Source organism: Pollicipes pollicipes, unplaced genomic scaffold (genome assembly GCF_011947565.3).
Source record: "Pollicipes pollicipes isolate AB1234 unplaced genomic scaffold, Ppol_2.1 Scaffold_4002;HRSCAF=4701_pilon_pilon_pilon, whole genome shotgun sequence".
In the NCBI taxonomy this organism is placed as follows: Eukaryota; Metazoa; Arthropoda; class Thecostraca; order Pollicipedomorpha; family Pollicipedidae; genus Pollicipes; species Pollicipes pollicipes.
In genome coordinates, this window is record NW_023596420.1 from 27,550,799 (window position 1) to 27,573,588 (window position 22,790).

Here is a 22,790-nt window from a genome sequence, read left to right on the forward strand (position 1 = left end):
GCGCAACGCAAGTGTGACGTCATGCATGTCGCAGTTCGTCGCAGCGCTTGTAGTGGGAGGTGAATCAGTTGGCCAGCCCGGTTCCAGCCAAGGCGGCACACAGTCATGGTGGGCGAGACTCCAGACGGACCTCGTCTCTCTCCCAGCCTTGTGCGCAGCCACGTATCTTGTGATTCCGGGGACAGTCAGGATTGAGGGTCAGAATAGCATTGCAGGGGTAAACGTAAAAAACGCACGCCTCAAAGAGACTTGGAGAGGAAAATCCAATTTTGTGGAGGTTGAAGGACGTGGTGAGGGGGGCTGCCGTAGCAGCCGTCTGGTTCGCTAGTCGTGCAGGCGCAGCTTCCGCGAGCGCCATGTTGCTCCGGCGGGCAGCGGCCGGTTCTGACGTGACCTTGTTTCAGAGGTTGGCTCCAGCCTGCTGGCGTACTTGACGGGTCGGTGGGCGGACGTTGGTCCTGACCAGCACCAGCTCTGCTCGTACCTGGGCTTCTTCAACGCGCCCGGGCGGGGCGATCTCTCCCAGCTATCTCAAGGTAAGGCCGCGCAGCATCCGCCCGCAGCCCGGGTTCCGCGGAGCGGGTCTGTTTTGTGACCGATGGGGTTGCTTTCCTGCCTGGTTCAAACCTTGACGAGGCTGCCTTTCGATGCGGCTTGTGTGACCCGCCGCCGTTGACATTGTGTGTGAGCGGGCCGTCCGGGCGGGACGGGATGCTGGTCGTGCCTGGTCTGGTGGTCCCTGCTCACCGGCCGCCGTCTGCCGCCAGACTGGCTTCGCCGGCCAGAGGTGCTGTTCACGGCTCTCCCGGCCGACGCGATGTCGGCCGCCGAGCGCGTGTCTGTGGCCTGCCTGCTGACCGGGCGGGGCGGCGCCCTCGCGTGACCCGTCTGGTCTCGGTCAGACGGCCCCCAGAGGCCAGCCACCCCGTGTCGGGAGGGCTCCTGCCGCGAGAGCGTCAGCCGGCCCCGCCTCTACCACGCCCGCCATCCGTCAGCAGGCTGCCGTCGTTACCAGCCGGTATGGGACGGGCCTCACTGAGGTTGTCCGTACAATGGCCGGTTCAACAATGGCCTTGTGTGTCACGCCGCCGTCCGCTGATGATGGTGCCCCGCGTCACGCCCGACACGTGATCCTGGCCGGCTGTGACCGGTCCGTTTTGAATGTACGCACCGGCCGCTGTTGTTCGTCTGCCGATCAGTGAAAATATATGTGAGCTCCCGTGCATGCATGCGTTGACGGGACCTTGTAAATGAAGAGTCGCCGTAAGATGGCAGTTTGGACGGCTGGCTTGGCCGGAGCGATCGGCCCTGGTCACCTGTACAGTCAGTTGGAATCTTTTTGTCAACGTTGGTGGGAAAATGCAGCAACAAACTTTGTACTGGCCGAATCAACCAACGGAAAGGCCAGAGTCCACTGAAGCCGTACATTCGTAGCAGCTCTGAATGGGTACCGGAGGTCGAAACAGCTGAGGTGGAGGTCAGGCATATGACGTGGTCATACGCAAGCATATTGGAATGGCAGATACTCAAGCCAAGTTGAATATCGTTTCGCCGTGCATGCACGCCAGCTCGGCAGTGCGGATATTAATGCTGCTGGCGGTCCTCGACGGATGGGCGTCAGAGGGTCTCTCCCCCACCCCCATTGTAAGACACCTTTACCGCGACGCTGCCGTCAAATGCTCACCTGTTCGCATGTACCGACGAACTTTGTTCTGACCGAATCAACCAACCAGAAAGCCAAAGTCCACTGTGGCCACACTTTCCCTATATTTGGCTCCCTGTCATCAGCCTCGGTTCGTGTTCAGACCAGTCGCACTCGGTTGTGTCGCTGGCCTCGGTCCCCAGTCTGGTGCGGCGCGGTCGCACATTTTACCGCACGCCGCGGACGGCGTCCACAACACCCGACCGGCCCATGCCGTACAGCCCGGCGCCAGCGCCACTCCTGTCCACGCATGACCGCTGCGTCACGCAGCGGCCGCCGACTCAGGGCGGCGTCGGCGGGCCCGTTGTGTCGGCGGACGGCTGTGAGCGGGCCGGGCCGGCGCCGCGCACTGCCGCCGGATCACCCTCAGCGGGCCACGTCGAGGAGCCGGGGGCCGCGTGCTGGCCCGCCGCCGGCTGACCGGCCGGACCCTGACACAGTGGGACGCTCGACTCCCGCTCTGGCGCAGGGCTGGCCGTCTCCTGCTGCGGGCACGACCGCTGGGCGGCTGGGCTGGGCTGTGGCGGCTCGGCCGGCTCCTCCGGCACGGGTACCGGCAGCACGCCGAAGTGCTCTGACGCAGCCGCTGCCTTGGTGAGCAGCAGGTTGTAGATGGGGTGGACCAGCTTCTGCAAGCGACACGCAGTCTGCTCACGAACAAGTCATCCGGTGAGACAAGCAACGGCCGGTCCAACGCAGCTTGCTAGCGGCCTTAGCAATGTGGCAGCACAATCCTTTAAGAGAGTTCCCAGCCATGCGGCTTCCCCCCCCCCCCCCCCCCAGCAATGCCAGAGTGATGTGAACGACTGGTCCGGGGCGCCGTGCGGTGCACTGAGCCTCTCCTGGTGGCTCACCAGCTGCACCACCAGCCCCCTCACCAGCTGCACCACCAGCCCCGCTCACCAGCTGGTTGTCCGCGCGGCCGACCGCCCGGGGTACGTGCCGCCGGCCCATGTGGAAGTTCTGGGCGATCGAGAGGCCGCTCAGCGCGTAACACGTGTGGTAGAAGTCACGGTGCCTGAAACACGAGCCATACCGTTGTCAAACGCCGTCCCTATGTTGCAACCTATGACGTCAAAGGAAGGTGCGTCACATTTTCTACGCCTCTGAGTACTCGCTATGTGTGGCTCCTTCACTTGTGACGTCATAGGTTACAACCTCAGGAAAGTCCTGTGCCAATGAAGAACTGGAGGTCTACATCAGACGAACCTGGCAGCAACATACCGCCGCACCTACCCGCTGCGGTCGGAGCTGTTACGGACCTTAGGAGGTACCTTCACTCGAGGATACTGTATAAGGGCGACGGGCAAACATTGGCTGCTTTCGAAATCGGTGTCATCCAGTGTTGTTCAACGTGTGGTCAAAATGGGTATGATCAAGTTTTAACGTTGGTACGGTTCAGTTTTAACGTTGGTACGGGCAAGTTTTAACGGCGGTACGGTCAAGTTTTAATGTAAGCGCGGTCAAATTTGCAAGGCCGCCGGAAGAAATCGCTTACAATGGGAACATGTCCCAATCGCGGTAATTTGAGCGAAAGTTGCAAACTTCCTAACAGACGCCGTCCCGCTCAACTTCCAATTTGCCATCGCTTGCCCCGATCTAAGCCAATACCGCCGGAAGCAGCTGCGCTGGACAGTCCTGGTCAGTCAATGGAGGGCGGCATGCCGCGCATCAAAATCGAGTACCACCACGACCGGACACGTCAGTTATGTAGTATCATACACAGTATCAGGTATTACATACGTCATACAGCTCGACCAGAAAGCCGCATCTTACAGCACACATCACCAAATGCGATCACTCACGTCATCTACCTGCTCCTGCCGTCAACACCAGCTGCTGTGGGAGATGGGTACGGCGGGGGCGGGCGGGAGACGGATAGAACGGGGGGGGGGGGCGTGGCAACACTCACTTGCCGGGTTTGTCGACAAAGCCGCCATGCGGCTTTTCGCAGCACAGCAGCAGGTAGTGCTGCAGTGCCTCCTGATGAAACATCCAGCGCTCGTCGCTCAGACTGTCCGAGCCTGCCAGCGAACAGACGAGTCATCCCAGCCGCACCGCTGAAGGGGCAGGACGAATCATCCCATCCACGGCGCTGATCGGGTATCCCAGCTGCAGCACTGATGGGGCAGGACGAGTCATCCCAGATACAGCACTGATAGGGCGGGACGAGTCACCCCAGCTACAGCACTGGAAGGGCAGGACGAGTCACCCCAGCTGCAGCACTGATAGGGCGGGACGAGTCACCCAAGATGCAGCACTGACAGGGCAGGACGAGTCACCCCAGCTGCAGCACTGATGGGGCAGGACGAGTCACCCCAGCCACAGCACTGACAGGGCAGGACGAGTCACCCCAGCTGCAGCAGTGATAGGGTAGGACGAGTTACCCCAGCTGCAGCACTGATGGGGCAGGACGAGTCATCCCAGATACAGCACTGATAGGGCGGGACGAGTCACCCCAGCCACAGCACTGATGGGGCAGGACGAGTCATCCCAGTTGCAGCATTGATGGGGCAGGACGAGTCACCCCAGATACAGCACTGATAGGGCGGGACGAGTCACCCCAGCCACAGCACTGATGGGGCAGGACGAGTCACCCCAGCTACAGCACTGATAGGGTAGGACGAGTCACCCCAGATGCAGCACTGATGGGGCAGGACGAGTCATCCCAGCCACAGCGCTGATGGGGCATCCCAGCTGCAGCACTGATGGGGCGGGACGAGTCACCCCAGCTACAGCACTGACAGGGCAGGACGAGTCACCCCAGCTGCAGCACTGATAGGGCGGGACGAGCCATCCCTGCCACAGCGCTAATGGGGCCCGCCCGTCCCACTGCAGGGCCAAACAGGCACACAGTCAATGCCGTCAGGCACAGAATATACCATCCTGGTATACAGAGGAGAGTTGGGGGGAGGGGGTGACTTCCACGCGGTCAACTCGGCCGTGCGGGGAGACAGAGGGCTCAGTGCGACTATGAATTGCTTGAGATGGCCCCATCGGCTTCTAGCTCTACCGAACGACCATTTAATCGACGGTAACCCCGTGTCTTGCCGCGTCAAACAACAGGTGCCGGCGCACCAGCCCGACCCTGACGGCATCGGCCGGTGCACCAGCCCGACCCTGACGGCATCGGCCGGCGCACCAGCCCGACCCTGACGGCATCGGCCGGTGCACCAGCCCGACCCTGACAGCATCGGCCGGCGCACCAGCCCGACCCTGACGGCATCGGCCGGCGCACCAGCCCGACCCTGACGGCATCGGCCGGCGTACCGTGGGTGGCAGGCCGTCTGGGGCTCTCCAGCGAGACCGCTCACCTTCCTTAGCCAGGATGGTATGAATGATGGGAAACACAGCGCCTTGCCAGTACGCGTAGCAGGCGTCCACAAGCTTCTGCGTTCGTCCCGAGAAGCCACCTTCATGCTGCATTTGCCGACTGGAGACCCACCTCTGGAACAGTGAAAGTGCGCATCAACCAGCCATTGACAGCCTCCCCATGCGAGTCCCTACCGTATACTGAGGGTTAGCAGTGTATATATATATATATATATATATATATATATATATATATATATATATATATATATATATATATATATACATAGACCAGACGACAATACGCCTGGATAATAATGATATGCGATAATATCAATGCATTGTAATACGAACGCGTATGATCAACTGCATGCCAAAAATTATGATTCAAGCATCGAAAAACAAGCCAAAATGTACAGGCACAAGGCATGAGGCCCGAGTCGATCCGTCGCGGCGTCCTGCTGCAGGCTCTGCCGATGCAACCGAGTTATGCTTCAAACCTAGGAAATTCCGCAGCCGCAATTCGCTTTCACAGATGCGGGAGTTTATTTGCTCTGTGTGTCCGTGTTGTCAACCGTTGCGCGAGTCCACGGGTGCATTCGAGTGATTCGGATGGCGTAGAATCTACGTGACGTCACGAAGATTCTTTGCCGTTTAGCTCGTCTCGACCGCTCGCTGACGCTGGACAGCATAAACTCCGCCTCACGTCACGTAGAACCTAGTCAGGACCAGAATCTTTGGGCGTTCCAACGCTCTAAGACGTCTGTGACGCAGAAGCTTCAAGATCTCGGAGGGCGAGAGAAAACCGTGCAGCACGAAATATGGTGAAACGAATCGTGCGAGCCAATCCCTAGGCCTACTAAGTTAAGTAATGCAAAAACATTGATTCCAACCTAGTTCTCTCAAGAAGTCAAAATCACTGCATCGCTGTTCAAACTAATGACCGAAACGACTGGTCTAGAATATTACGGCAGGTCATCCGCTTGTCAAACGACTCAGAGAGTCTACATTACGTGACGTACGCACTCGTTACATGCAGTCCCGCACTTATCGAGTGCATCTTAAATAATTGAAAGAGCCTATCATCATAGAAATATGTCAACTGTATTCCCATACAATTGCATACAGCCATGTTTTGAAACAACGAAAGCTAGTCGTCTTGTCATATCATAAAATGCAAACACGAATATAAGGTGGAAAAACGTATAGGAGGAACCAATGCCTGTAACAATCTAGCCTTAATCTGTGTGCGCCTGCGCACGTGGATGGGTGTGGAATGATGTCAGAATGATGGCCCAATATGCGTGGTAATTCGGTATGCAGCAGCATAGCAGCGCCCAAGTGTTCTGCTGCCCCTATCTCTTCAAGTGGCCCCGTCTTCCTGCAATGAGTGAACGGGCGCACCGACGTGGCGAAGTCGTCGCCAGCTGCAATCCCACCGCCGCCGCGAAAGAGCGAGCGGCGGCGCCAGCAGTCCCACCGTCGCTGTAAGGAGCGAGCGGCGGCGCCAGCCATCCCACTGTCGCTGTAAGGAGCGAGCGGCGGCGCCAGCAGTCCCACCGTCGCTGTAAGGAGCGAGCGGCGGCGCCAGCCATCCCACTGTCGCTGTAAGGAGCGAGCGGCGGCGCCAGCAATCCCACCGCCGCCGCGAAAGAGCGAGCGGCGGCGCCAGCAGTCCCACCGTCGCTGTGAGGAGCGAGCGGCAGCGCCAGCAATCCCACCGTCGCTGTAAGGAGCGAGCGGCAGCGCCAGCAATCTCACCGTCGCTGTAAGGAGCGAGCAACGGCGCCAGCAATCCCACCGTCGCTGTAAGGAGCGAGCGGCAGCGCCAGCAATCCCACCGTCGCTGTAAGGAGCGAGCGGCAGCCCCAGCAATCCCACCGTCGCTGTAAGGAGCGAGCAACGGCGCCAGCGATCCCACCGTCGCTGTAAAGAGCGAGCGGCGGCGCCAGCAATCCCATCCTCGCTGCAAAGGACCGAGCGCGCCAGCCTTCCTCAATTTTTCCTTCCTTTTTTAAAGGACTTCGTTTTAACGGTGTGGCTCATTGTGAGCCACGTATAAATGACGGATACTTGGAGTGTGACCCGTGCAGTGACCTCACGTTGGGGCGCCATTGAAAGGCCTCAGGTCAAGCGAGACAATGTGAGTCGCGAGGCGCGCTACAGCGACAGGACTTAACGTACAAACCACCAGGGATCGGTGGTTTCTACTAGTGACCAGCGGCTGAGCAGACAACTGCAGCTTTGCTCCCTTCGTTTGACGGTCCACTTTATAGGCACTGTCTTCCGTGTTAAGTAAACTGCCAAAAGTTCTCAAAATCGGTTTCAGCCATTCCACTATTTCGCAGAGGAAAAATATCATGCATCACACTATTACGCATCACGCTACCGTCGGCGGCATGACGCCCTCTGACCAACAGCGGGTACGTGGCAGCGGGCGCCTCTGGCCAGGTGGAGCACTCACCAGCAGGGCGTCCAGGTCGCAGAGGCGCTCCCGGCCCAGCAGCGCCAGGGTGGCCAGGCCACAGAATGTGTAGCCGCCGTGCGCCTCCAGGCCCGGCGTGCCCGAGAAGCCGCCCTCGTATGTCTGGCAACTGCGGCGGCACGGACACGGCACGTGATGCCCACCCGCTGCCACACCGGGACCGCTAGATACAGGCGGGTTCGCACACCAAGACAGCTCAACACGGGCGGGTTCTCACGCCGGGACCGCTCAACACGGGCGGGTTCGCACACCAAGACAGCTCAACACGGGCGGGTTCTCACGCCGGGACCGCTCAACACGGGCGGGTTCTCACGCCGGGACCGCTCAACACGGGCGGGTTCGCACACCAAGACAGCTCAACACGGGCGGGTTCTCACGCCGGGACCGCTCAACACGGGCGGGTTCGCACACCAAGACAGCTCAACACGGGCGGGTTCGTACACCAAGACAGCTCAACACAGGCGGGTTCTCACACCGGGACCGCTCAACACGGGCGGGTTCGCACACCAAGACAGCTCAACACGGGCGGGTTCTCACGCCGGGACCGCTCAACACGGGCGGGTTCGCACACCGAGACAGCTCAACACGGGCGGGTTCGCACACCAAGACAGCTCAACACAGGCGGATTCGCACACCGGGACCGCTCAACACGGGCGGGTTCGCACACCAAGACAGCTCAACACGGGCACGTTCGCACACCAAGACAGCTCAACACGGGCACGTTCGCACACCAAGACAGCTCAACACGGGCACGTTCGCACACCAAGACAGCTCAACACGGGCGGGTTCTCACGCCGGGACCGCTCAACACGGGCGGGTTCGCACACCAAGACAGCTCAACACGGGCGGATTCGCACACCGGGACCGCTCAACACAGGCGGATTCGCACACCGGAACCGCTAAACACAGGCGGATTCGCACACCGGAACCGCTAAACACAGGCGGATTCGCACACCGGAACCGCTCAACACGGGCAGGTTCGCACGCCGGGACCGCTCAACACGGGCGGGTTTGATCCACTACCTGCGCCATGGCATGGCGTCAGCACATGACACATATGTGCACACGAGAAGCTAAAGCATCTCTCCACGAAAACGTTCCTGTGAATAAAAGTAAGGGGCCACATATCATCTGGAGCATGAAAGCCTATGACAGTCTGCTGCATTCCGTGTTTCAGGTCTGCTCCGAACACAACATCTTAGAAATGATGTCAGAGTCGCGTCTACGAACGACAAGAGGGGATAGTTGCGGCACGCAGAGCTCATCCCATGGCCACCAACAGCGCACCGGCCGGTGACGACAGCGGCAACGGGCTACACTCCCCACCACCTCTCTTTTGGATGAAACATGACACAATTTTTATAAAATGTGGTGTTACACTAAACGCTTACGACATGCATGCAACTTGCTCAAGGAAGGGAAGGCCTGTGCCTTCGTCCGACATCAGTATCGCAATCAAGGGGGGAGCTCATGAGGCTTTAGTTACCCATCCCCCTTGTCAGAAGCTTGGACTGGCCCCCACCCCCTGGTGGGGGCCAGTCCACTCATAACTCAGTCCAGTCCACTCATCGGCCCACTCATAATTCACCCGTGGCTGGACAAGTAAGGAGTCGCGAGGGTGCAGGATAACGCGAGAAAGGCGGTACAAGGGCGGGTAACGCCGACCACGAACTGCGTTCCGAAATAAACAAGACAGCCATGTTGGCAACAGCTCGATATCACGGACATAAAACTGAGAACCAAATAACTTCAAAAAGCGCGGTAGCTGAAACTGCAGCTACAGGTAAGGAAGATGCTACTAGAAAAATATACAAAACCATCCCAAGAAAAGGCCAAAACACGCCCGCATACGCTCGGTCGTTGAATGAACACATACATTAACAGCGCCACGTTTTGCGGCGCGCATCAGTGCCACAAGCGAGCAGCGACTCGTCAAAAACATGCCATAAAAACGTCACATGACGTAGTCAAACGATAATGTAATGCAGACCACATTTACTAATGGGTGAAAATGCGTTAAGAATAGTTTACGCACGTAAAAGCACACCCATTGCTACAAGTGGGCTTTTCCCATCATATCTGATGTTTGCCTCAATATCTGCAGATGCGGAACATCCCCCCCACGCGCTTTATCCTTCCTTGGCTCAAAAGGGGGACTTGCACGTGTGAGGTCGTCACCTGTTCACTATTGCGTCAGGGATTTCAATCTGCCTCACAGTGTCGCAATCCGGCCAGCGGCCGTGTACTCGAAGCCACGACTGGAGGCCAGCGTGGCGCCGGGAGTCGCCTACCTCGCCACCCACTCCGCCGTCTTCTCGAACAGCGCGTCGTCGTAGACGTGCGTGAGTCGGGCGACGGCAGCGGCGCAGTAGGCGCCTCGGATGTCCACCTCCCCGCCCAGGTGCATGCAGAACGAGCCGTCCTCGTTTAGGCACTGCAGCAGGAAGCGGCGCAGACCCACCCTGCGGTCAGAGTGGGCTGCGGTCGGACAGGTGGCCAGAGACGCCACAAGGTCAGCTGGGCCGCACACATCCAGGCCCGGCTCCCGACATGGCGCGAGGGAGTCTGGCACAGCCACCGCACGGCAGCGTTCCAAAATTATGTTGTTGATTGGGAATTTAGGGCGCGCGGACTACTGAGGTCATTTTGGGCCCAACGCGTTCCAAAATTAATCGAGTAGGATGTGCAGGATGTAAAAATAAATTCCTGCGACCAGAACTCTGGCTCTCCGGCGGTCTCCGTACGCGATTCGTTTGGCTAATCCGTTGCCCTTTGACCCCGACCCAGACATCCGACCTACTCAGCCTATTTGTCAAGCCTGAGCCGCATAGATACTGGTTTGACCACCGCCTGGTTCAATGTTGATTGGCCGATTTTGAGCAAAGGGAAGGGCCACAGGCAGTGAATCCAAAGTCGGGGTGTTATAACATGAAAATCATCGACATCCCTGCCACTCAAGTGGTCGAATATTGGAGCACTGCCGCACGGAACACTCAGCGTTAGACTTACCCGCGATCGGCGGGGACCTCCGACCCCACCCGGAGTCACATACACGCATCATTCCTCCGCAAAAGCGCCACCCCAGACAAGAAAACCTACCCCATGAAGATGGAAACCTAAAAAACGAGCCGGATTCAGCGCGAGAGCAGCGGCCGCGCCCGCCCGCCCACCTGTCGATCAGCCTGTAGGCGGTGCCGGTTCCGAGCACGGCCAGGGCGCTGACGGCGGCGTACGTGGCGGCCAGGTGCGGCAGCTGGCCGGGCCCGCCGCCGAAGCCGCCGGCCGGGTCCTGACACCGTCCCAGCAGGCCGGCCACCTCTGCCGCCCGCTCCGCCGACAGCCGGTGACCCAGCACGTCCAGGGCGTGCAGGATCCAGTAGCAGAGCCACGGTCGGCTGGCGTCCAGACACTGTTCGCCCGGACCGAGGGGATGGTGGTCAGCGGCCTGGCTCGCAAGCGGTAGCAAGATACTAAATAGGGGTGCGGGCTGCTGGCCCCGACACTGGTCAGCCATGTGTGGCGGGTCGTGGTTGTTAGTTCACCGGGCGAAGCAGGCTCGACCGCTGGGGGTGACATCCTCCGTCACTCTTTCCCGACTACATCACCGCCTTTGACAGACTGTTGGCCACGACACTGGTCAGCCATGTGTGGTGGGTCGTGGTTGTTAGTCCACTGGGCGAAGCAGGCCCGACAGCTGAGGGTGACATTCTCCGTCACTCCTTCCCGACTACATCACCGCCTTTGACAGGCTGCTGATCCCAACACTGGTCAGCCATGTGTGGCGGGTCGTGGTTGTCAGTCCGCCGGGCGAAGCAAGCCCGGCCGCTGAGGGTGACATCCTCCACCTTTCTTTCCCGACTACATCACCGCCTTTGACAGGCTGCTCGTACGTGCGACGCAAAGCGCGACGGTCCGCGATGGGGCACGGGATCGCCACCATATCTGGTGTCGTGATCGCATCCTGTCTGTGTTATTGACTTGCTATCTATGGGTGTAAAACGTCACCCTATGAAAAATAGCTTTCACTCCTTTTCTCCTACTTCTATGTGAGCTTTTCATTTCCGCATGGCATCGTCTACCACACATACTGACCCGACTTTTTCCCTCCACGGGCCTTCCTATAGTGTCATCCAAGCCAAAGATCACTTAAAGCTATCTAGCATAAATAAACAAGGATCCACAAAACCTGGACTCCCATTTCCTGTCCTGCCTCACTTACATCCAAATCATGGGAGAACCATCATTATGCCTGAATCACCAAACCAGTATCCAAATTGGAACCTCCGCAATCAACCTGCCCATGGCTCTAAGGTACTAAAGGTAAGCGATGAGTCTGAACTACGCTGAATCAAACCATTTGGAATGACTTTGAGTCATGGGCTGAATGGGTCGCAGAATCTGTGCGTCGGTCATAAGCCGGCTAAAAAAATGCGCCAAACACAAGACTGCTTGTCATTTTTTCCCCAATAGGGAAGGAGAACTAGGAAATTGTACCACTCCCTAACGTTACGAGCAAAAAAATGAACTAAAGGAATGCATTCTCCGCTAGGTTCTAAAAAGCCAAACGTTACAATTTGAACACCGATTTTCACAAATTTTAACATACGGTGAGTTGATCAGAGATTTCGGAAGAAAAGCTCTTCGTGTTTGCATTGGGTTATCTACTTTCGTATTTCTTGGCCTAATGCAGAGGTGGTACAAGCCCGTTTCAGTTCCTTTTGCCTGATCTTTAGTGAAACTATCCTTGGCCACAGAGATCAATTAATGTCGATTCAAATTAAACGACTGTAAACTTTCATACACTTGATAGACGCACTAGATTAGTCTGCTAGCCGCCCAAACGCACTAGATAAACACCAAAGAGTGAAAGTTTGTAACAAATAAAGGCACCTAACAAGCCAGGAAGGGCAATTACTTCTATCCAAAATTTCACGCATCAAAACCTCTGGTGCAGCGTGTATCATTGACGTGGCTCGGCATGAAAAATATAAGCCGCTCCAGCTTCAGTACTTCACCAAGTTGAATTATCCTTCCATACACAGCTTTGTGATAGAAATGGTGCTACTAACACAGGGGAATGTTTGTTCATTTAGCTTTTGCACTGAGCGACTGCAGAAGAGGCAGTATCAGGAGCCCGCCGGTCAACACTGCAGAAGAGATTAGATATGCGCTTTAGAAACACCCACCTCATAGTCCCCGCTGAGATAAGATAGCGACCGACACAGAAACTCAATGTGCTGGCTCCTGGCGAGTTTGGGAAGGTCCGGGTCCACCGACGCGCGGTCGAAGAACTTCGCGAGGCATTCCTCCACACTACCCTCGACCCGTTCCTGAAACAAATGTCACAGGTGTCTCGGAAGTCCGAGGCGGCAGCAGCCTTTGGCCTGATGTGCCTGTCAGCTTCAACAGCCTGAGGAAAGTGAGGGGAGAGGGGGAGGCTGTACCACGGCCTCCCCGAGGCTGTACCACGGCCATGCTTCAACCGAGCCGCCAGCACGATCATGATGGACTGGACGGGTGGACAGATGGGCAGATGAATGGATGGACAGATTGACGGATGGACGGATGGACGGGTGGACAGATGGACAGATGAACGGATGGACGGATGGACAGATGGACGGATGGACGGATGGACAGATGGACGGATGGATAGATGGACGGATGGACAGATGGACGGATGGACAGATGGACGGATGGACCCATGGACGCATGGACGGATGGACGCATGGACGGGTGGACGGATGGACTGACGGACACTAGGGCACGGGCGCACGAAGCTGAGCGATGTCGTCTCCTTTACATTCCGGCTGTCCCGCCGCTGGCCCAGCCCTTCCAGACAAACAGCGTGCATGCAACACTGAGTATGACTGGGTATATTTAGGACTGTCACCAAAGGCGACAGCCACGGCGGACGAGGCAATCAGCCCGTAACTGCTCTATTGTTAACACGGTCTAAACTGGTCATATGTGGGACTTGGCATGCAATGTGAAGAAAAATAGTGGACTGCAAAGGGCGCAATCAAATTCGGTTTTCACATGGGGCTATGTAGCATGCATGTCTGTCCACTAAACAGAGATTAGACGCTGAATAAACTTGCAGCAGACCATCTTGAAACGAGTAAACTGAAGGCCTATTTTAGTCTGCACTGTATGAGCACACTGAGCATCAGACGCTGACAGTTTCACCGCTCATCATCAATGACGTCATAATCCGGCTATCAAGAGAGATTTTAATGTTTCTGGCTCACTTCCAGCCACAGTCAACTTCAAATCAGTTTAACAGGTTTACCTTAGGCAACTGGCCACAGCGTGACCCCGCGCAGCATAATGGTCATGCAAACTTGGAAACACGCAAATTACATAAAGCATATAATCACAAGAATCTGATGCATTCTGTTTTGCTGCTGAAGCTGACCTGCTGGTGTGAAGTGTCAGTTGGGACGTCCTCGTCATCCAATCGACGCTGCTGGATGTCAAACAAACTCAGGTACCTTGAATTGTCGACCATCGTCCTGCTTACTTCCTCGCACCTTCCACTGCTTTCAAAGAAGTTTCAACCATTCTATGAGGAACAGCTTGCAATCTTCAAGTCTGCAAGTATGATAAGGCTTAATAGTTTGCTTATCAAGGGCTTTCCGATAAAATTAAGGGTAAAATCGTGGCAATCGGAAAACATTCTAAAGGCAAGATACTGAAATGACTTGAGCGTGAGCCACATCCGGCATATCTCTATTAGGAACAAGGTGAATCCTTTTCAGCCGAGCCACCACAGTACGGAACAAAGATTAATTCTGAATTTTTTACTGAGAACATTTCTGATATCAGCGCGCACGCCAGGCAACGCTTGCGTGAGCCCACCACTTGATCGTGAAATGTCTGGCAAACAGCATTCTGCCGCGAAAGCGTAACGTGCCGCAATGGTGGGCACGGTCAGTCACTGGGAACCATAACTAGGGTCGGCCCCACCCTCTACCGTCACTGAACCACCCTCAGCACAACCGCCGCCACCGGCCGCAGGCTATCCCAAAGACTTTCCAATAGCAAGCGCCAAAAGCGACTCGAGCCCGTCCCGCCAAGAGCGGGTGAATCAGAAGGCAGACGCTCTAACCAGCTGGGCTATCAGGACGGCAAAAACAACGGGCCTTTAAGTTTGGCTTTTGTAGTTCAGTTGTGTGTTTTACAGTTTGTTCGGCCAAGTTTGCTGGGAAGACCGAAGGAAGGAGGGGGGGGGGGGGGACCAACAGAGGCTTTGGAAATAAATCTATAAAAAACACCTGGGCCCTCCCCTGATAAACACCGAATTTGAGACTCCAAGCCATTGAACAAACACTGGTGTTCTCTACTGATGCATTGCCAAACGTAAGATGGCTTTTCACTCTTTCCCGAGAACCTTTCTATCCCGAAGGAGTCGGAAGACATCGACGTCGCCGGCTCTGACGCACGCTACCTGAATTTGGTACGTCGAGCCAGCAGTCGACAGTCATCAACAATGCCGCTATTCATCGCAATGTGCCAAGCCTGCTCCACCAGCCCGAGCTTGTGTCCACCGCTCTGAACAAACCTCTGACAGACCGACGCGCGTTGGGAGACCGTGTGCACGTCTGGGGTTAAACTGGCCGAGGAGGACGGTCTGAAGCTATACCGGGACATCATCCCGACCAGATTTCAGCACTGGCTGCCGCCGGCTCACAGGGTGCCCTACATGTCCCATCCCAAGTACAGAAGGGGAGGTCTGGCCGGTGACCAAAAGGCCCAGCAGTCGCTGTCGCTGGATAATTCTCAGCTCCTCACACCACTGCTGATGTTCCTGATCCAAGATAAGCTGAGGCCAGTGGCGGCGACACCAATTTTTGAACCGGGGGGGGGGGGGGGGGGGCGGCAAGGTCGTAAAACCATAACGAAACTTCAACACAGCAATTGGGTGAGAAATCAGCATTTAATAACTGGCGTTCTCCTAAAAGATCATTGTTATGCAACTTCCTCATGTGCTTTGTGCTGCACCACCGTGAGGCACAGGAGCGCGGGGGCCGGGGAGCAGGGCAGGGACCGAGACCCTTAACTTTCTTAAAATTCAACAATGGCCACGCGGGCGTTGACTTGAAAAAAAAATAGCCCAAAGGACTATCTCCTCTCCCCTCATAACCTGGAAGAACGTCACATGCTCCAAGCAAGCGGAAATATCTTTTTATGGTATCGTAGCTTCTTCCCAGCACAGCGCACACCATCACCTACGTCAGTTGGTCACAGTACTGTACACGCTTGACATGTCCAGAATAGTACTTCGCGAGGTGTTATGTCGTGTGTTTTTGCCCGGAGCCACGCTATGACTTGGCCGCCCGATTAAACAAGGTTTTTGCTCGCTTGTCGAGAAATATTAAGGCAAAGTAAATTTAATACTGGCGAAACACTATAACAATACTGGCGGAATACTCACTGAAACTCATTATGCTGTAGGTTATACACCTGACAATACTTAAGAATAATAAAGGCAAATGCACCTGCATCACATCACCAGACACTTTAGCGATATCCTCGCAATCTATGTCCATACCTTAACAAGTTATAGGGTTATCATTTTCAGCCCTTGATCTAAGACTGGCCTCGGCCAGTATAGTGAACTGCTTGGAAAATTCTCCCCGTGCACAAAATGAATCCATAAAAGGTGCCGAACTATGGATTAGCTCCGTTCCGTTCCGATGTTTTTGACTCGAACACGGAAACGTTGAGGGAACGGATTTGCGTCCCCCGGCCGAGCTAGGCTCAAAACGTCTCTATCTGAAAACGAAACTGAATCACACCAAAACTGCTGAAAAGATGATTGTTCAAAAATAATATATGTAGACATATACATACATATATATATATATATATATATATATATATATATATATATATATATATGTATATATATATATATATATATATGTATATATATATACATATATATATATATATATATATATATATATATCTATCTATCTATCTATCTATCTATATATCTATATCTATATATATATATATATATAACAAATGAAACTGAAATATGTAGTATTAAATATAGCATAAAGTAATATCATAAAATACATATAACACTAAATATAGTTATAACAGTAAAATCCATCACAACTGTCCATTAAATTACTTAAGTACAATAATGGGTAAACAAAATATGATATAATGATGTTGTCATGCAAGGAATCGATGAACAAAATGTTTTAAAGTGAGCAACAGGGTGACAATGTACGTAATTTGCAGGGCCGTGTCGATTTACGTTCTAAAGCTACCGCACAGACACGACGGTGGATATAATGACCAAGCCACTAAGGTAAAGTATATGGAAATAGCAGTCGTACCTGAAGAATTAACACGCGCTCGGGTGGAGATCAAATTGACCCCCTCCGAAGGTTTTTCCAAAATAGTTTCGGATCGGAGCAGCGCAGCAGCGCCAAATTTTGCATAGCTGTAGGCAGTTTAATAGCGGATTATTTCGTATAAACATGTACATGTACCTTGTAAGATTGCTGACCTATGATAGGTCAAAGTCTGCCATAGGTCCATGACTCATCCACACCAAACTGACTGGATTCATCACGCTTGAGCCATAGCATGTGAGAAACAAGATATTGCTAAACCAGCAGGTGCTTCATCTTCCATTTTCTTCCAAGCAGGGAACAAGTCAGTCGATGACAGAACTCCACTTTAAATTGCCCTTGACATTGTTGACTCCTCATTCCTTCCTATGCATTTTGTGTAACCAGTGCCCCTGGTACAGTGCAGAAGCATCCTGTCCTCTTGAGCAGCCTGCAGCTCAATATTTGGTTCCTTTTTATTCCTCATCATGGGGTGTGACATGATCTTCAACATTCACTATGGTTTGACCAAGTGCACATGTGGTTGTGACAGCCTACCAACATGTCTGTTCATTGCAACTTGTCAGGATGGATTGTGCACTATAATTTAAGCAGCTGTACAACCCAGCAAGCATATTATCTCCTAGAATTCCTGGAATACTCACAACTGCTTGAGGCCCCATGGTCTATGAACCACAAAAAAGCCTGCCGGTCCAGCATAATAAAAGCTCACAGAAGTGACAATGAACATGAAGCCTTCTTGTCTTATATGTACCACTGCTATCACCCTTAGTCCAGTTTTTGATGCAAAACCAGGTCATCCAATTAGCTCAACCAGCATCCAACTCCAAAGGAATACTCAACAAAACTTGGTCTGATGGGTACATTACATACCAACTTTGAAGCCCCTTTTCATGGTCATCTGGAAGGCACACAGTTGTTGTACACCTTGCAACATGTTTCCTTAAGCTTCTTAAATGCCTGTTGTTAGCTATTATTGCAAGATAAATGAGCCTTGCCTTAAAGGTATGTAAGGGTGGTGCCATACTGGTTCTGGAGATCAGGAACAGGTCAATGTAACATTTACAGAAGCTTGTGTGTGTGACTGGGGCTTTACAATGCACTCAGCTGCTGAGGCTATATGGCGTCACCCACCTCTCACCCTGGCAGGGAGGGCGGGCACCGCAGGGAATCGAACCCCGTACCTCTGGTTTCCCAGACGCGCAGCAGCCAACGCGGACGCGCTAACCACTACACCACCAGCACCCCATTTACAGAAGCTTAAACATGGACAAACCTACTTCATTAGTTTAAGGTGAGGCCAACTTCTGATCCATATCACCTAGCCAAGGTCCTGCTCAAGTCTGCAGGCTGGTATCGGTTGGCAAAAACACCTCACAGGATACCGACATCAGGCTACCTCAGAACCCCTCACTGCCTGCCCTGCTTAAGTTCCTGGAATATTGCTTGCAACAGCAATAAGTGTTTAGATGCAATCTGATCTTCCATACAGGCATGTTCAGGAACCCTGTCACTTGATTTCTACCATTCAGTTACCTGGTAATATGCAAACTGAGGACTCCTGCTTGACTCTGGTGCAGTCAAATTCAACACAATTTGAAAAGTAATCTGACTTAAATAAACTTTGAAATTACCCCACTCATCAAGTGACCCAAGAGTTACACAGTCAAAATATGATATATACCATTGCATGCACATAAAAACTTGTGAGGCACCTGCTCAGCTGATACGGATCCACAGGTGGGTTTGAGACACTGGAGACTCAAGCCCCACCAATTTTGTACTTTTGAAAGCAGATTGGTCTGTCTCGTTACCTTGGAGTTGTCCGTGCTCATTATAATGTTCCCTTTCTGCATAAATGTCCACATAAGCATTTTGCAGCAAAAGATTATTTCATGGATTCTGCTTGTCCGTGAGCATGTGGTCCAAAATACATGCCCTTAAGACGCTTAAAATACCTAAATTCATTTCACAACATTTTCTGTTCAACACTGGTTTGCACGATGGCCGTCCCTATCATCTGATGCGGGCAAATGGCTGTTTGCAGCGGGTGAGCTTTTCAGTACCGCCGGTGGCCTTCGCACCTCCTAAATAACCAAACTAGCCATAAAATACATATCAAATTGGTATCAGTGGATGCAAAAGACATTTCTGAACGCTTCTAGCACTTTCATTTGTCAACATGTGGGGTTCAATGACACTAAATAGCGTTTTAGCTCACGCACGCCCCCTCCCTGTCCGAAATACTAATTCATTAATATGTGATGCCGCACAAGGGAGGTAGAACTGTCCGGCGATTTTTGCCTCACCTTTTCGTAACATAGACACGACGTCACTGGTGTTAAAATTCGATGCACAACAGGCCGCTCGACGCCGGACCTAAAATGTAATGACATGAAAGGCGAAGAAGTTCACACAAGACGTATGCTGATGAGCAGAAGTGCAGGCAGGGTGGGGCAAAGAAGCCACGTGCCCCCTCCCTTAGGCTCCGAGGAGCCCTTCGGGTTCCTCGGAACACACGCTTAAGGGCTTGATTTGAGGGTATCCAGGGGTCCGAAACACCGGCCGGAGGTCGGAATTAGTGGCGCCAGTCCGTAGGGCTGGCACTCAAATGCCAGTCAGAGGGCCCTTCGCGCTGATCAAGGGTCCCCTGAGTCGATAAGGGCCTATATGCCGGTCAGCCACCACCAGTAACGTACAGTCGGCTCCTTGGGGGCATGGGCGTGAGAGACTGTTTCCCAAGCATGGACAAAGCCGGAGCCAGCGATTCACATTGATCGAAACACATGCATCTATCAGGGCCCCACAGCGCATAACGGAGGCCCTGTGTTGACAATGGGCTCCGAGTCAGCCAGAAGCAGTGTTCGAGGAGGCGCGAAGAACCTAGCGGGCCCACCGTGTCCGACGATCAGAGGTCTAATTGAAGGGCCTAAGGGCACGCAGGGCTGGTCGGAGTCGAATTCAGGGGCCCCAGCCTGCGAAACGGGCCATCAAATGACAGTCAGTCAGCCAGTCAGGGCCTTTAGCGCAGATCCCCGGTCCGGCCCGTAGGGCCGGCACCCTAATGTTAGCCAGAGGGTCCTTCGCGCCGAGCAGGGAACCCCTGAGTCGATATGAGTCTTTATGACAGTCAGGCATCACCAGGATCGCACAGTCGGCTCCGTGTCGGCATGGGTCTGCGGGCTCACTACCCAATCAGCTACGAAGCCGTGGCCAGAAATTTTCACTGGTCGGGGCTCCTCTATCTGTCAGGGCCCACAGCGCCTAACAGAAATCCCCGTGTTCGCAAGGGGCCCGAGCCGACCAAGGCCATCGTTCGATGAGGCCCGAAGAGGCGTCCGGGCGGTCCACCAGAACCGACAATGAATGGCCCGGCTAGAAGGCATAACAACCCGAAGGACTGGCTCTAGGCCATATAAGGAATAGCCTCCCGTAGGGTCGCGGTCTGAAACATCAGTCAGAGGTGCTCTTGCACCGTTTGAGGGCCCCCTGAGACAATGCGGGTATCTGAGTCGGGCCTGAGACCATGAACACCGAACAATTCGCTCTCTGTCAGCCTGAACCCTGGGGGCCCATTTCTCAAGCAGGAGCAAGGCCGGGGCCACGATTTGCATTGGTCTGGGTCCTTGAGACAATGGTTGGGGCCCCTGTGTCGGTCAGGGGTCCACATTCCTACCAGGTCATGCGTCGGCTGGTGGCCTCTAGTCGGTCACAGGCTTTGTTTGAGGAGGGTCCGAAGAGGAGCTGAAGGGTCCCTCGAGACCAAAGATCAAGGGCCACTCATCACACTTGTCCTGACTCCACCCGTAATGTTGTGGCCTAAAATGTCAGATGGAGGGCTTCTATCAGGGCCCTCTTATCAGGGCTCTCCATCCTCATGATAAACGACTTCGACACGGAGTCAAACAGCCGGCTCCATACCCGTCTGAGCCCTTGGGTTCCTAACACAATAAGGGGCTTTTGCAAGTCGGGAGCCACAGTGCCTAACAGGGTTCCTGTGGCGGCAAGGGGTCCGAGTCGGCCAGGAGCGGTGTTTGAGCGGGCCCGAAGAGGGGCCGAGGGGTTTCTCGACACCAAAAGATCAACTCCCCCATTGGATGGCTCAAGGGCCCCAAGGGCTGGCTGTATGTCACATAAAGTGCCATTTCCGAAGGCCTGTGATCGCAAATGTCAGTTGAAAAGCCTCTCGCACAGATCGAGGACCCTGAGACAGACATCTATTTCGGTCAGAGTTCACCAGCACCAAACAGTCGGCTCCGTGTCGGTCTGAGCTCTGGGGGCCCATTTCTCAAGAAGGGACAAAGCCGGATCGTGATTTACGCTTGTCGGGGCCCATGCAACAACGCGAGGCTCCTGTTTTTGTCAGAAGCCCACAGTGCATAACGAGATCCCCAGTGTCACCAAGGGACTTCGAGGTGAGCAGGAAAACATTTGTTCGACAGGAACAAGGACGGGACCCCGAGTGATAGAGGGCCTCTTGCGTTGGTCGGGGCTCCCCGGCAGTGAAGGGAAGCCTGAGAATTTATGATGAGTGTTCATATTGAGAAAACGGAACGGTTCTATGCCAGTCAGGGCCCCAGTGTCAAACGGTGGGGGGCACGGTATAAAACAGTACGGAATTGATGGCCCCCCCCCCCCCCGCGTCAGGGAGGGCCGTCTGATGGGCTATTTCCAGAGATCTGTTTTTTGGTTGGCAGCCTTTTCACTATCAAGGGGTGTTCTGTCAACCCTGTGCCCCCCCCCCCCCCCCTCCTGCCAAGGCTTTTGTTGCGTGCCTAATGATGATCGTGGGAATAAGACGACGTGCTCTGCAAGCCATGCAGCAAGCCACGACATGCACTTACATGGATACTGAAGACGTGCACATCAGGCTTATTCCCAGTAGGGCGGCAGGAGCATTAGCATGTATTCGCACCCAAAACAAACAGATAATGGCAGATGTACGTGTCCAGCGAGCCGCCGACCTAGCGCGTGGACCCAATGCTCCCTTCACCTCGCCAATGTGCTGGCCGGCCGGTCTCGCAGGGACTGACGAGACAGATCTGAGAGTCCCGACAGCGCGCAGCCAGTTCTCACTGGCTAACATTAAGATGTACTGAAAATCGACCTTGGTGCCGGACAACATTTATGTCCGTCCATGCGGCATGCTGGGACCTTTGATATCAGGATGAGGTACCGCGTCTTTCAGCAAATTACTCGTACCGAAATTAATAATATCTGCGTCTGCATTTTGTAGTTCAAAGGTTACTGATGTGTAATTTAAGAATAGTGACGTAAACGCCCACCATATATATATATATATATATATATATATATATATATATATATATATATATATATAAATGCCAGTATATCTTGGCAGGATGTTTCTTGCATGTCATTCTTCATGCGTGGTTGATTGAAAATGGCTTTTGCTTCCGCATTGACAAGCCTTTTGATGCTTCGTTCGAGGTTCTGGGCTTTCGACTACTCATATCCTCGTGAATAGCTATGCATTCTAACTTTTCGTGACCTTATCTTATCGTCGGAAATATATAAGTGGCACAAGTAACAAGTTTTGAGTTTTTAAAGATGAAAGATTTGCATCGCTATATTAAGAGCATCTTGTCTTAGCAAAAGACAGGAAATTTCTGCCGTTACCCTCGATAAGTAAAAATGTACCCGTAATGAAAACACTACAAAAACACATGGCCACATTCAAATGCACAGTACCTACCTCCCACCACCTAATAACTCAAGAGTTGTGCAAGACTTTGTTTAGGTCTGGAGAGAGGTCGTCAATAAATATGAAGGCGTCTTCAATCAGGTGTCCCAGATTTGAAGGTGTCTTCTGTCCCTACACTCTCTGAAGAATGTCAGCGTTGTCCGTCAGTTGTTTGTACCAATGTCCTATCATGTTCGTGTCGTATGTGCTCCGCGG

At 53.8% G+C, this 22,790-nt stretch overlaps 1 protein-coding gene across 1 annotated transcript; it reads right to left on the bottom strand.

The window, feature by feature from the left end:
• Positions 1–324: 324 nt before the first annotated feature.
• On the bottom strand, positions 325–19,115 carry LOC119094315 (protein farnesyltransferase subunit beta). The gene is made up of 11 exons (XM_037217386.1): positions 19,092–19,115; positions 13,915–14,090; positions 12,686–12,829; positions 10,670–10,908; positions 9,791–9,961; positions 7,479–7,608; positions 5,017–5,149; positions 3,615–3,726; positions 2,606–2,720; positions 2,053–2,331; positions 325–429 (listed from the first exon to the last, which is right to left on the bottom strand). The coding sequence occupies exons 2-11, from the start codon at positions 14,005–14,007 to the stop codon at positions 325–327; spliced, it is 1,521 nt and encodes a 506-aa protein (XP_037073281.1). The 5' UTR covers positions 14,008–14,090; positions 19,092–19,115.
• Positions 19,116–22,790: the final 3,675 nt, after the last annotated feature.

What these genes read in the sequence shown, in the direction of transcription:
- LOC119094315 (XM_037217386.1), bottom strand. Translation starts at nt 14,007, where the DNA reads ATGGTCGACAATTCAAGGTACCTGAGTTTGTTTGACATCCAGCAGCGT. An exon ending in ATCTCAGCGGGGACTATGAG is followed by an intron (nt 10,909 to 12,685) that starts GTGGGTGTTTCT and finishes CCGGGCGAACAG; the next exon opens with TGTCTGGACGCCAGCCGACC. An exon ending in TACCATCCTGGCTAAGGAAG is followed by an intron (nt 3,727 to 5,016) that starts GTGAGCGGTCTC and finishes GTTCGCTGGCAG; the next exon opens with GCTCGGACAGTCTGAGCGAC.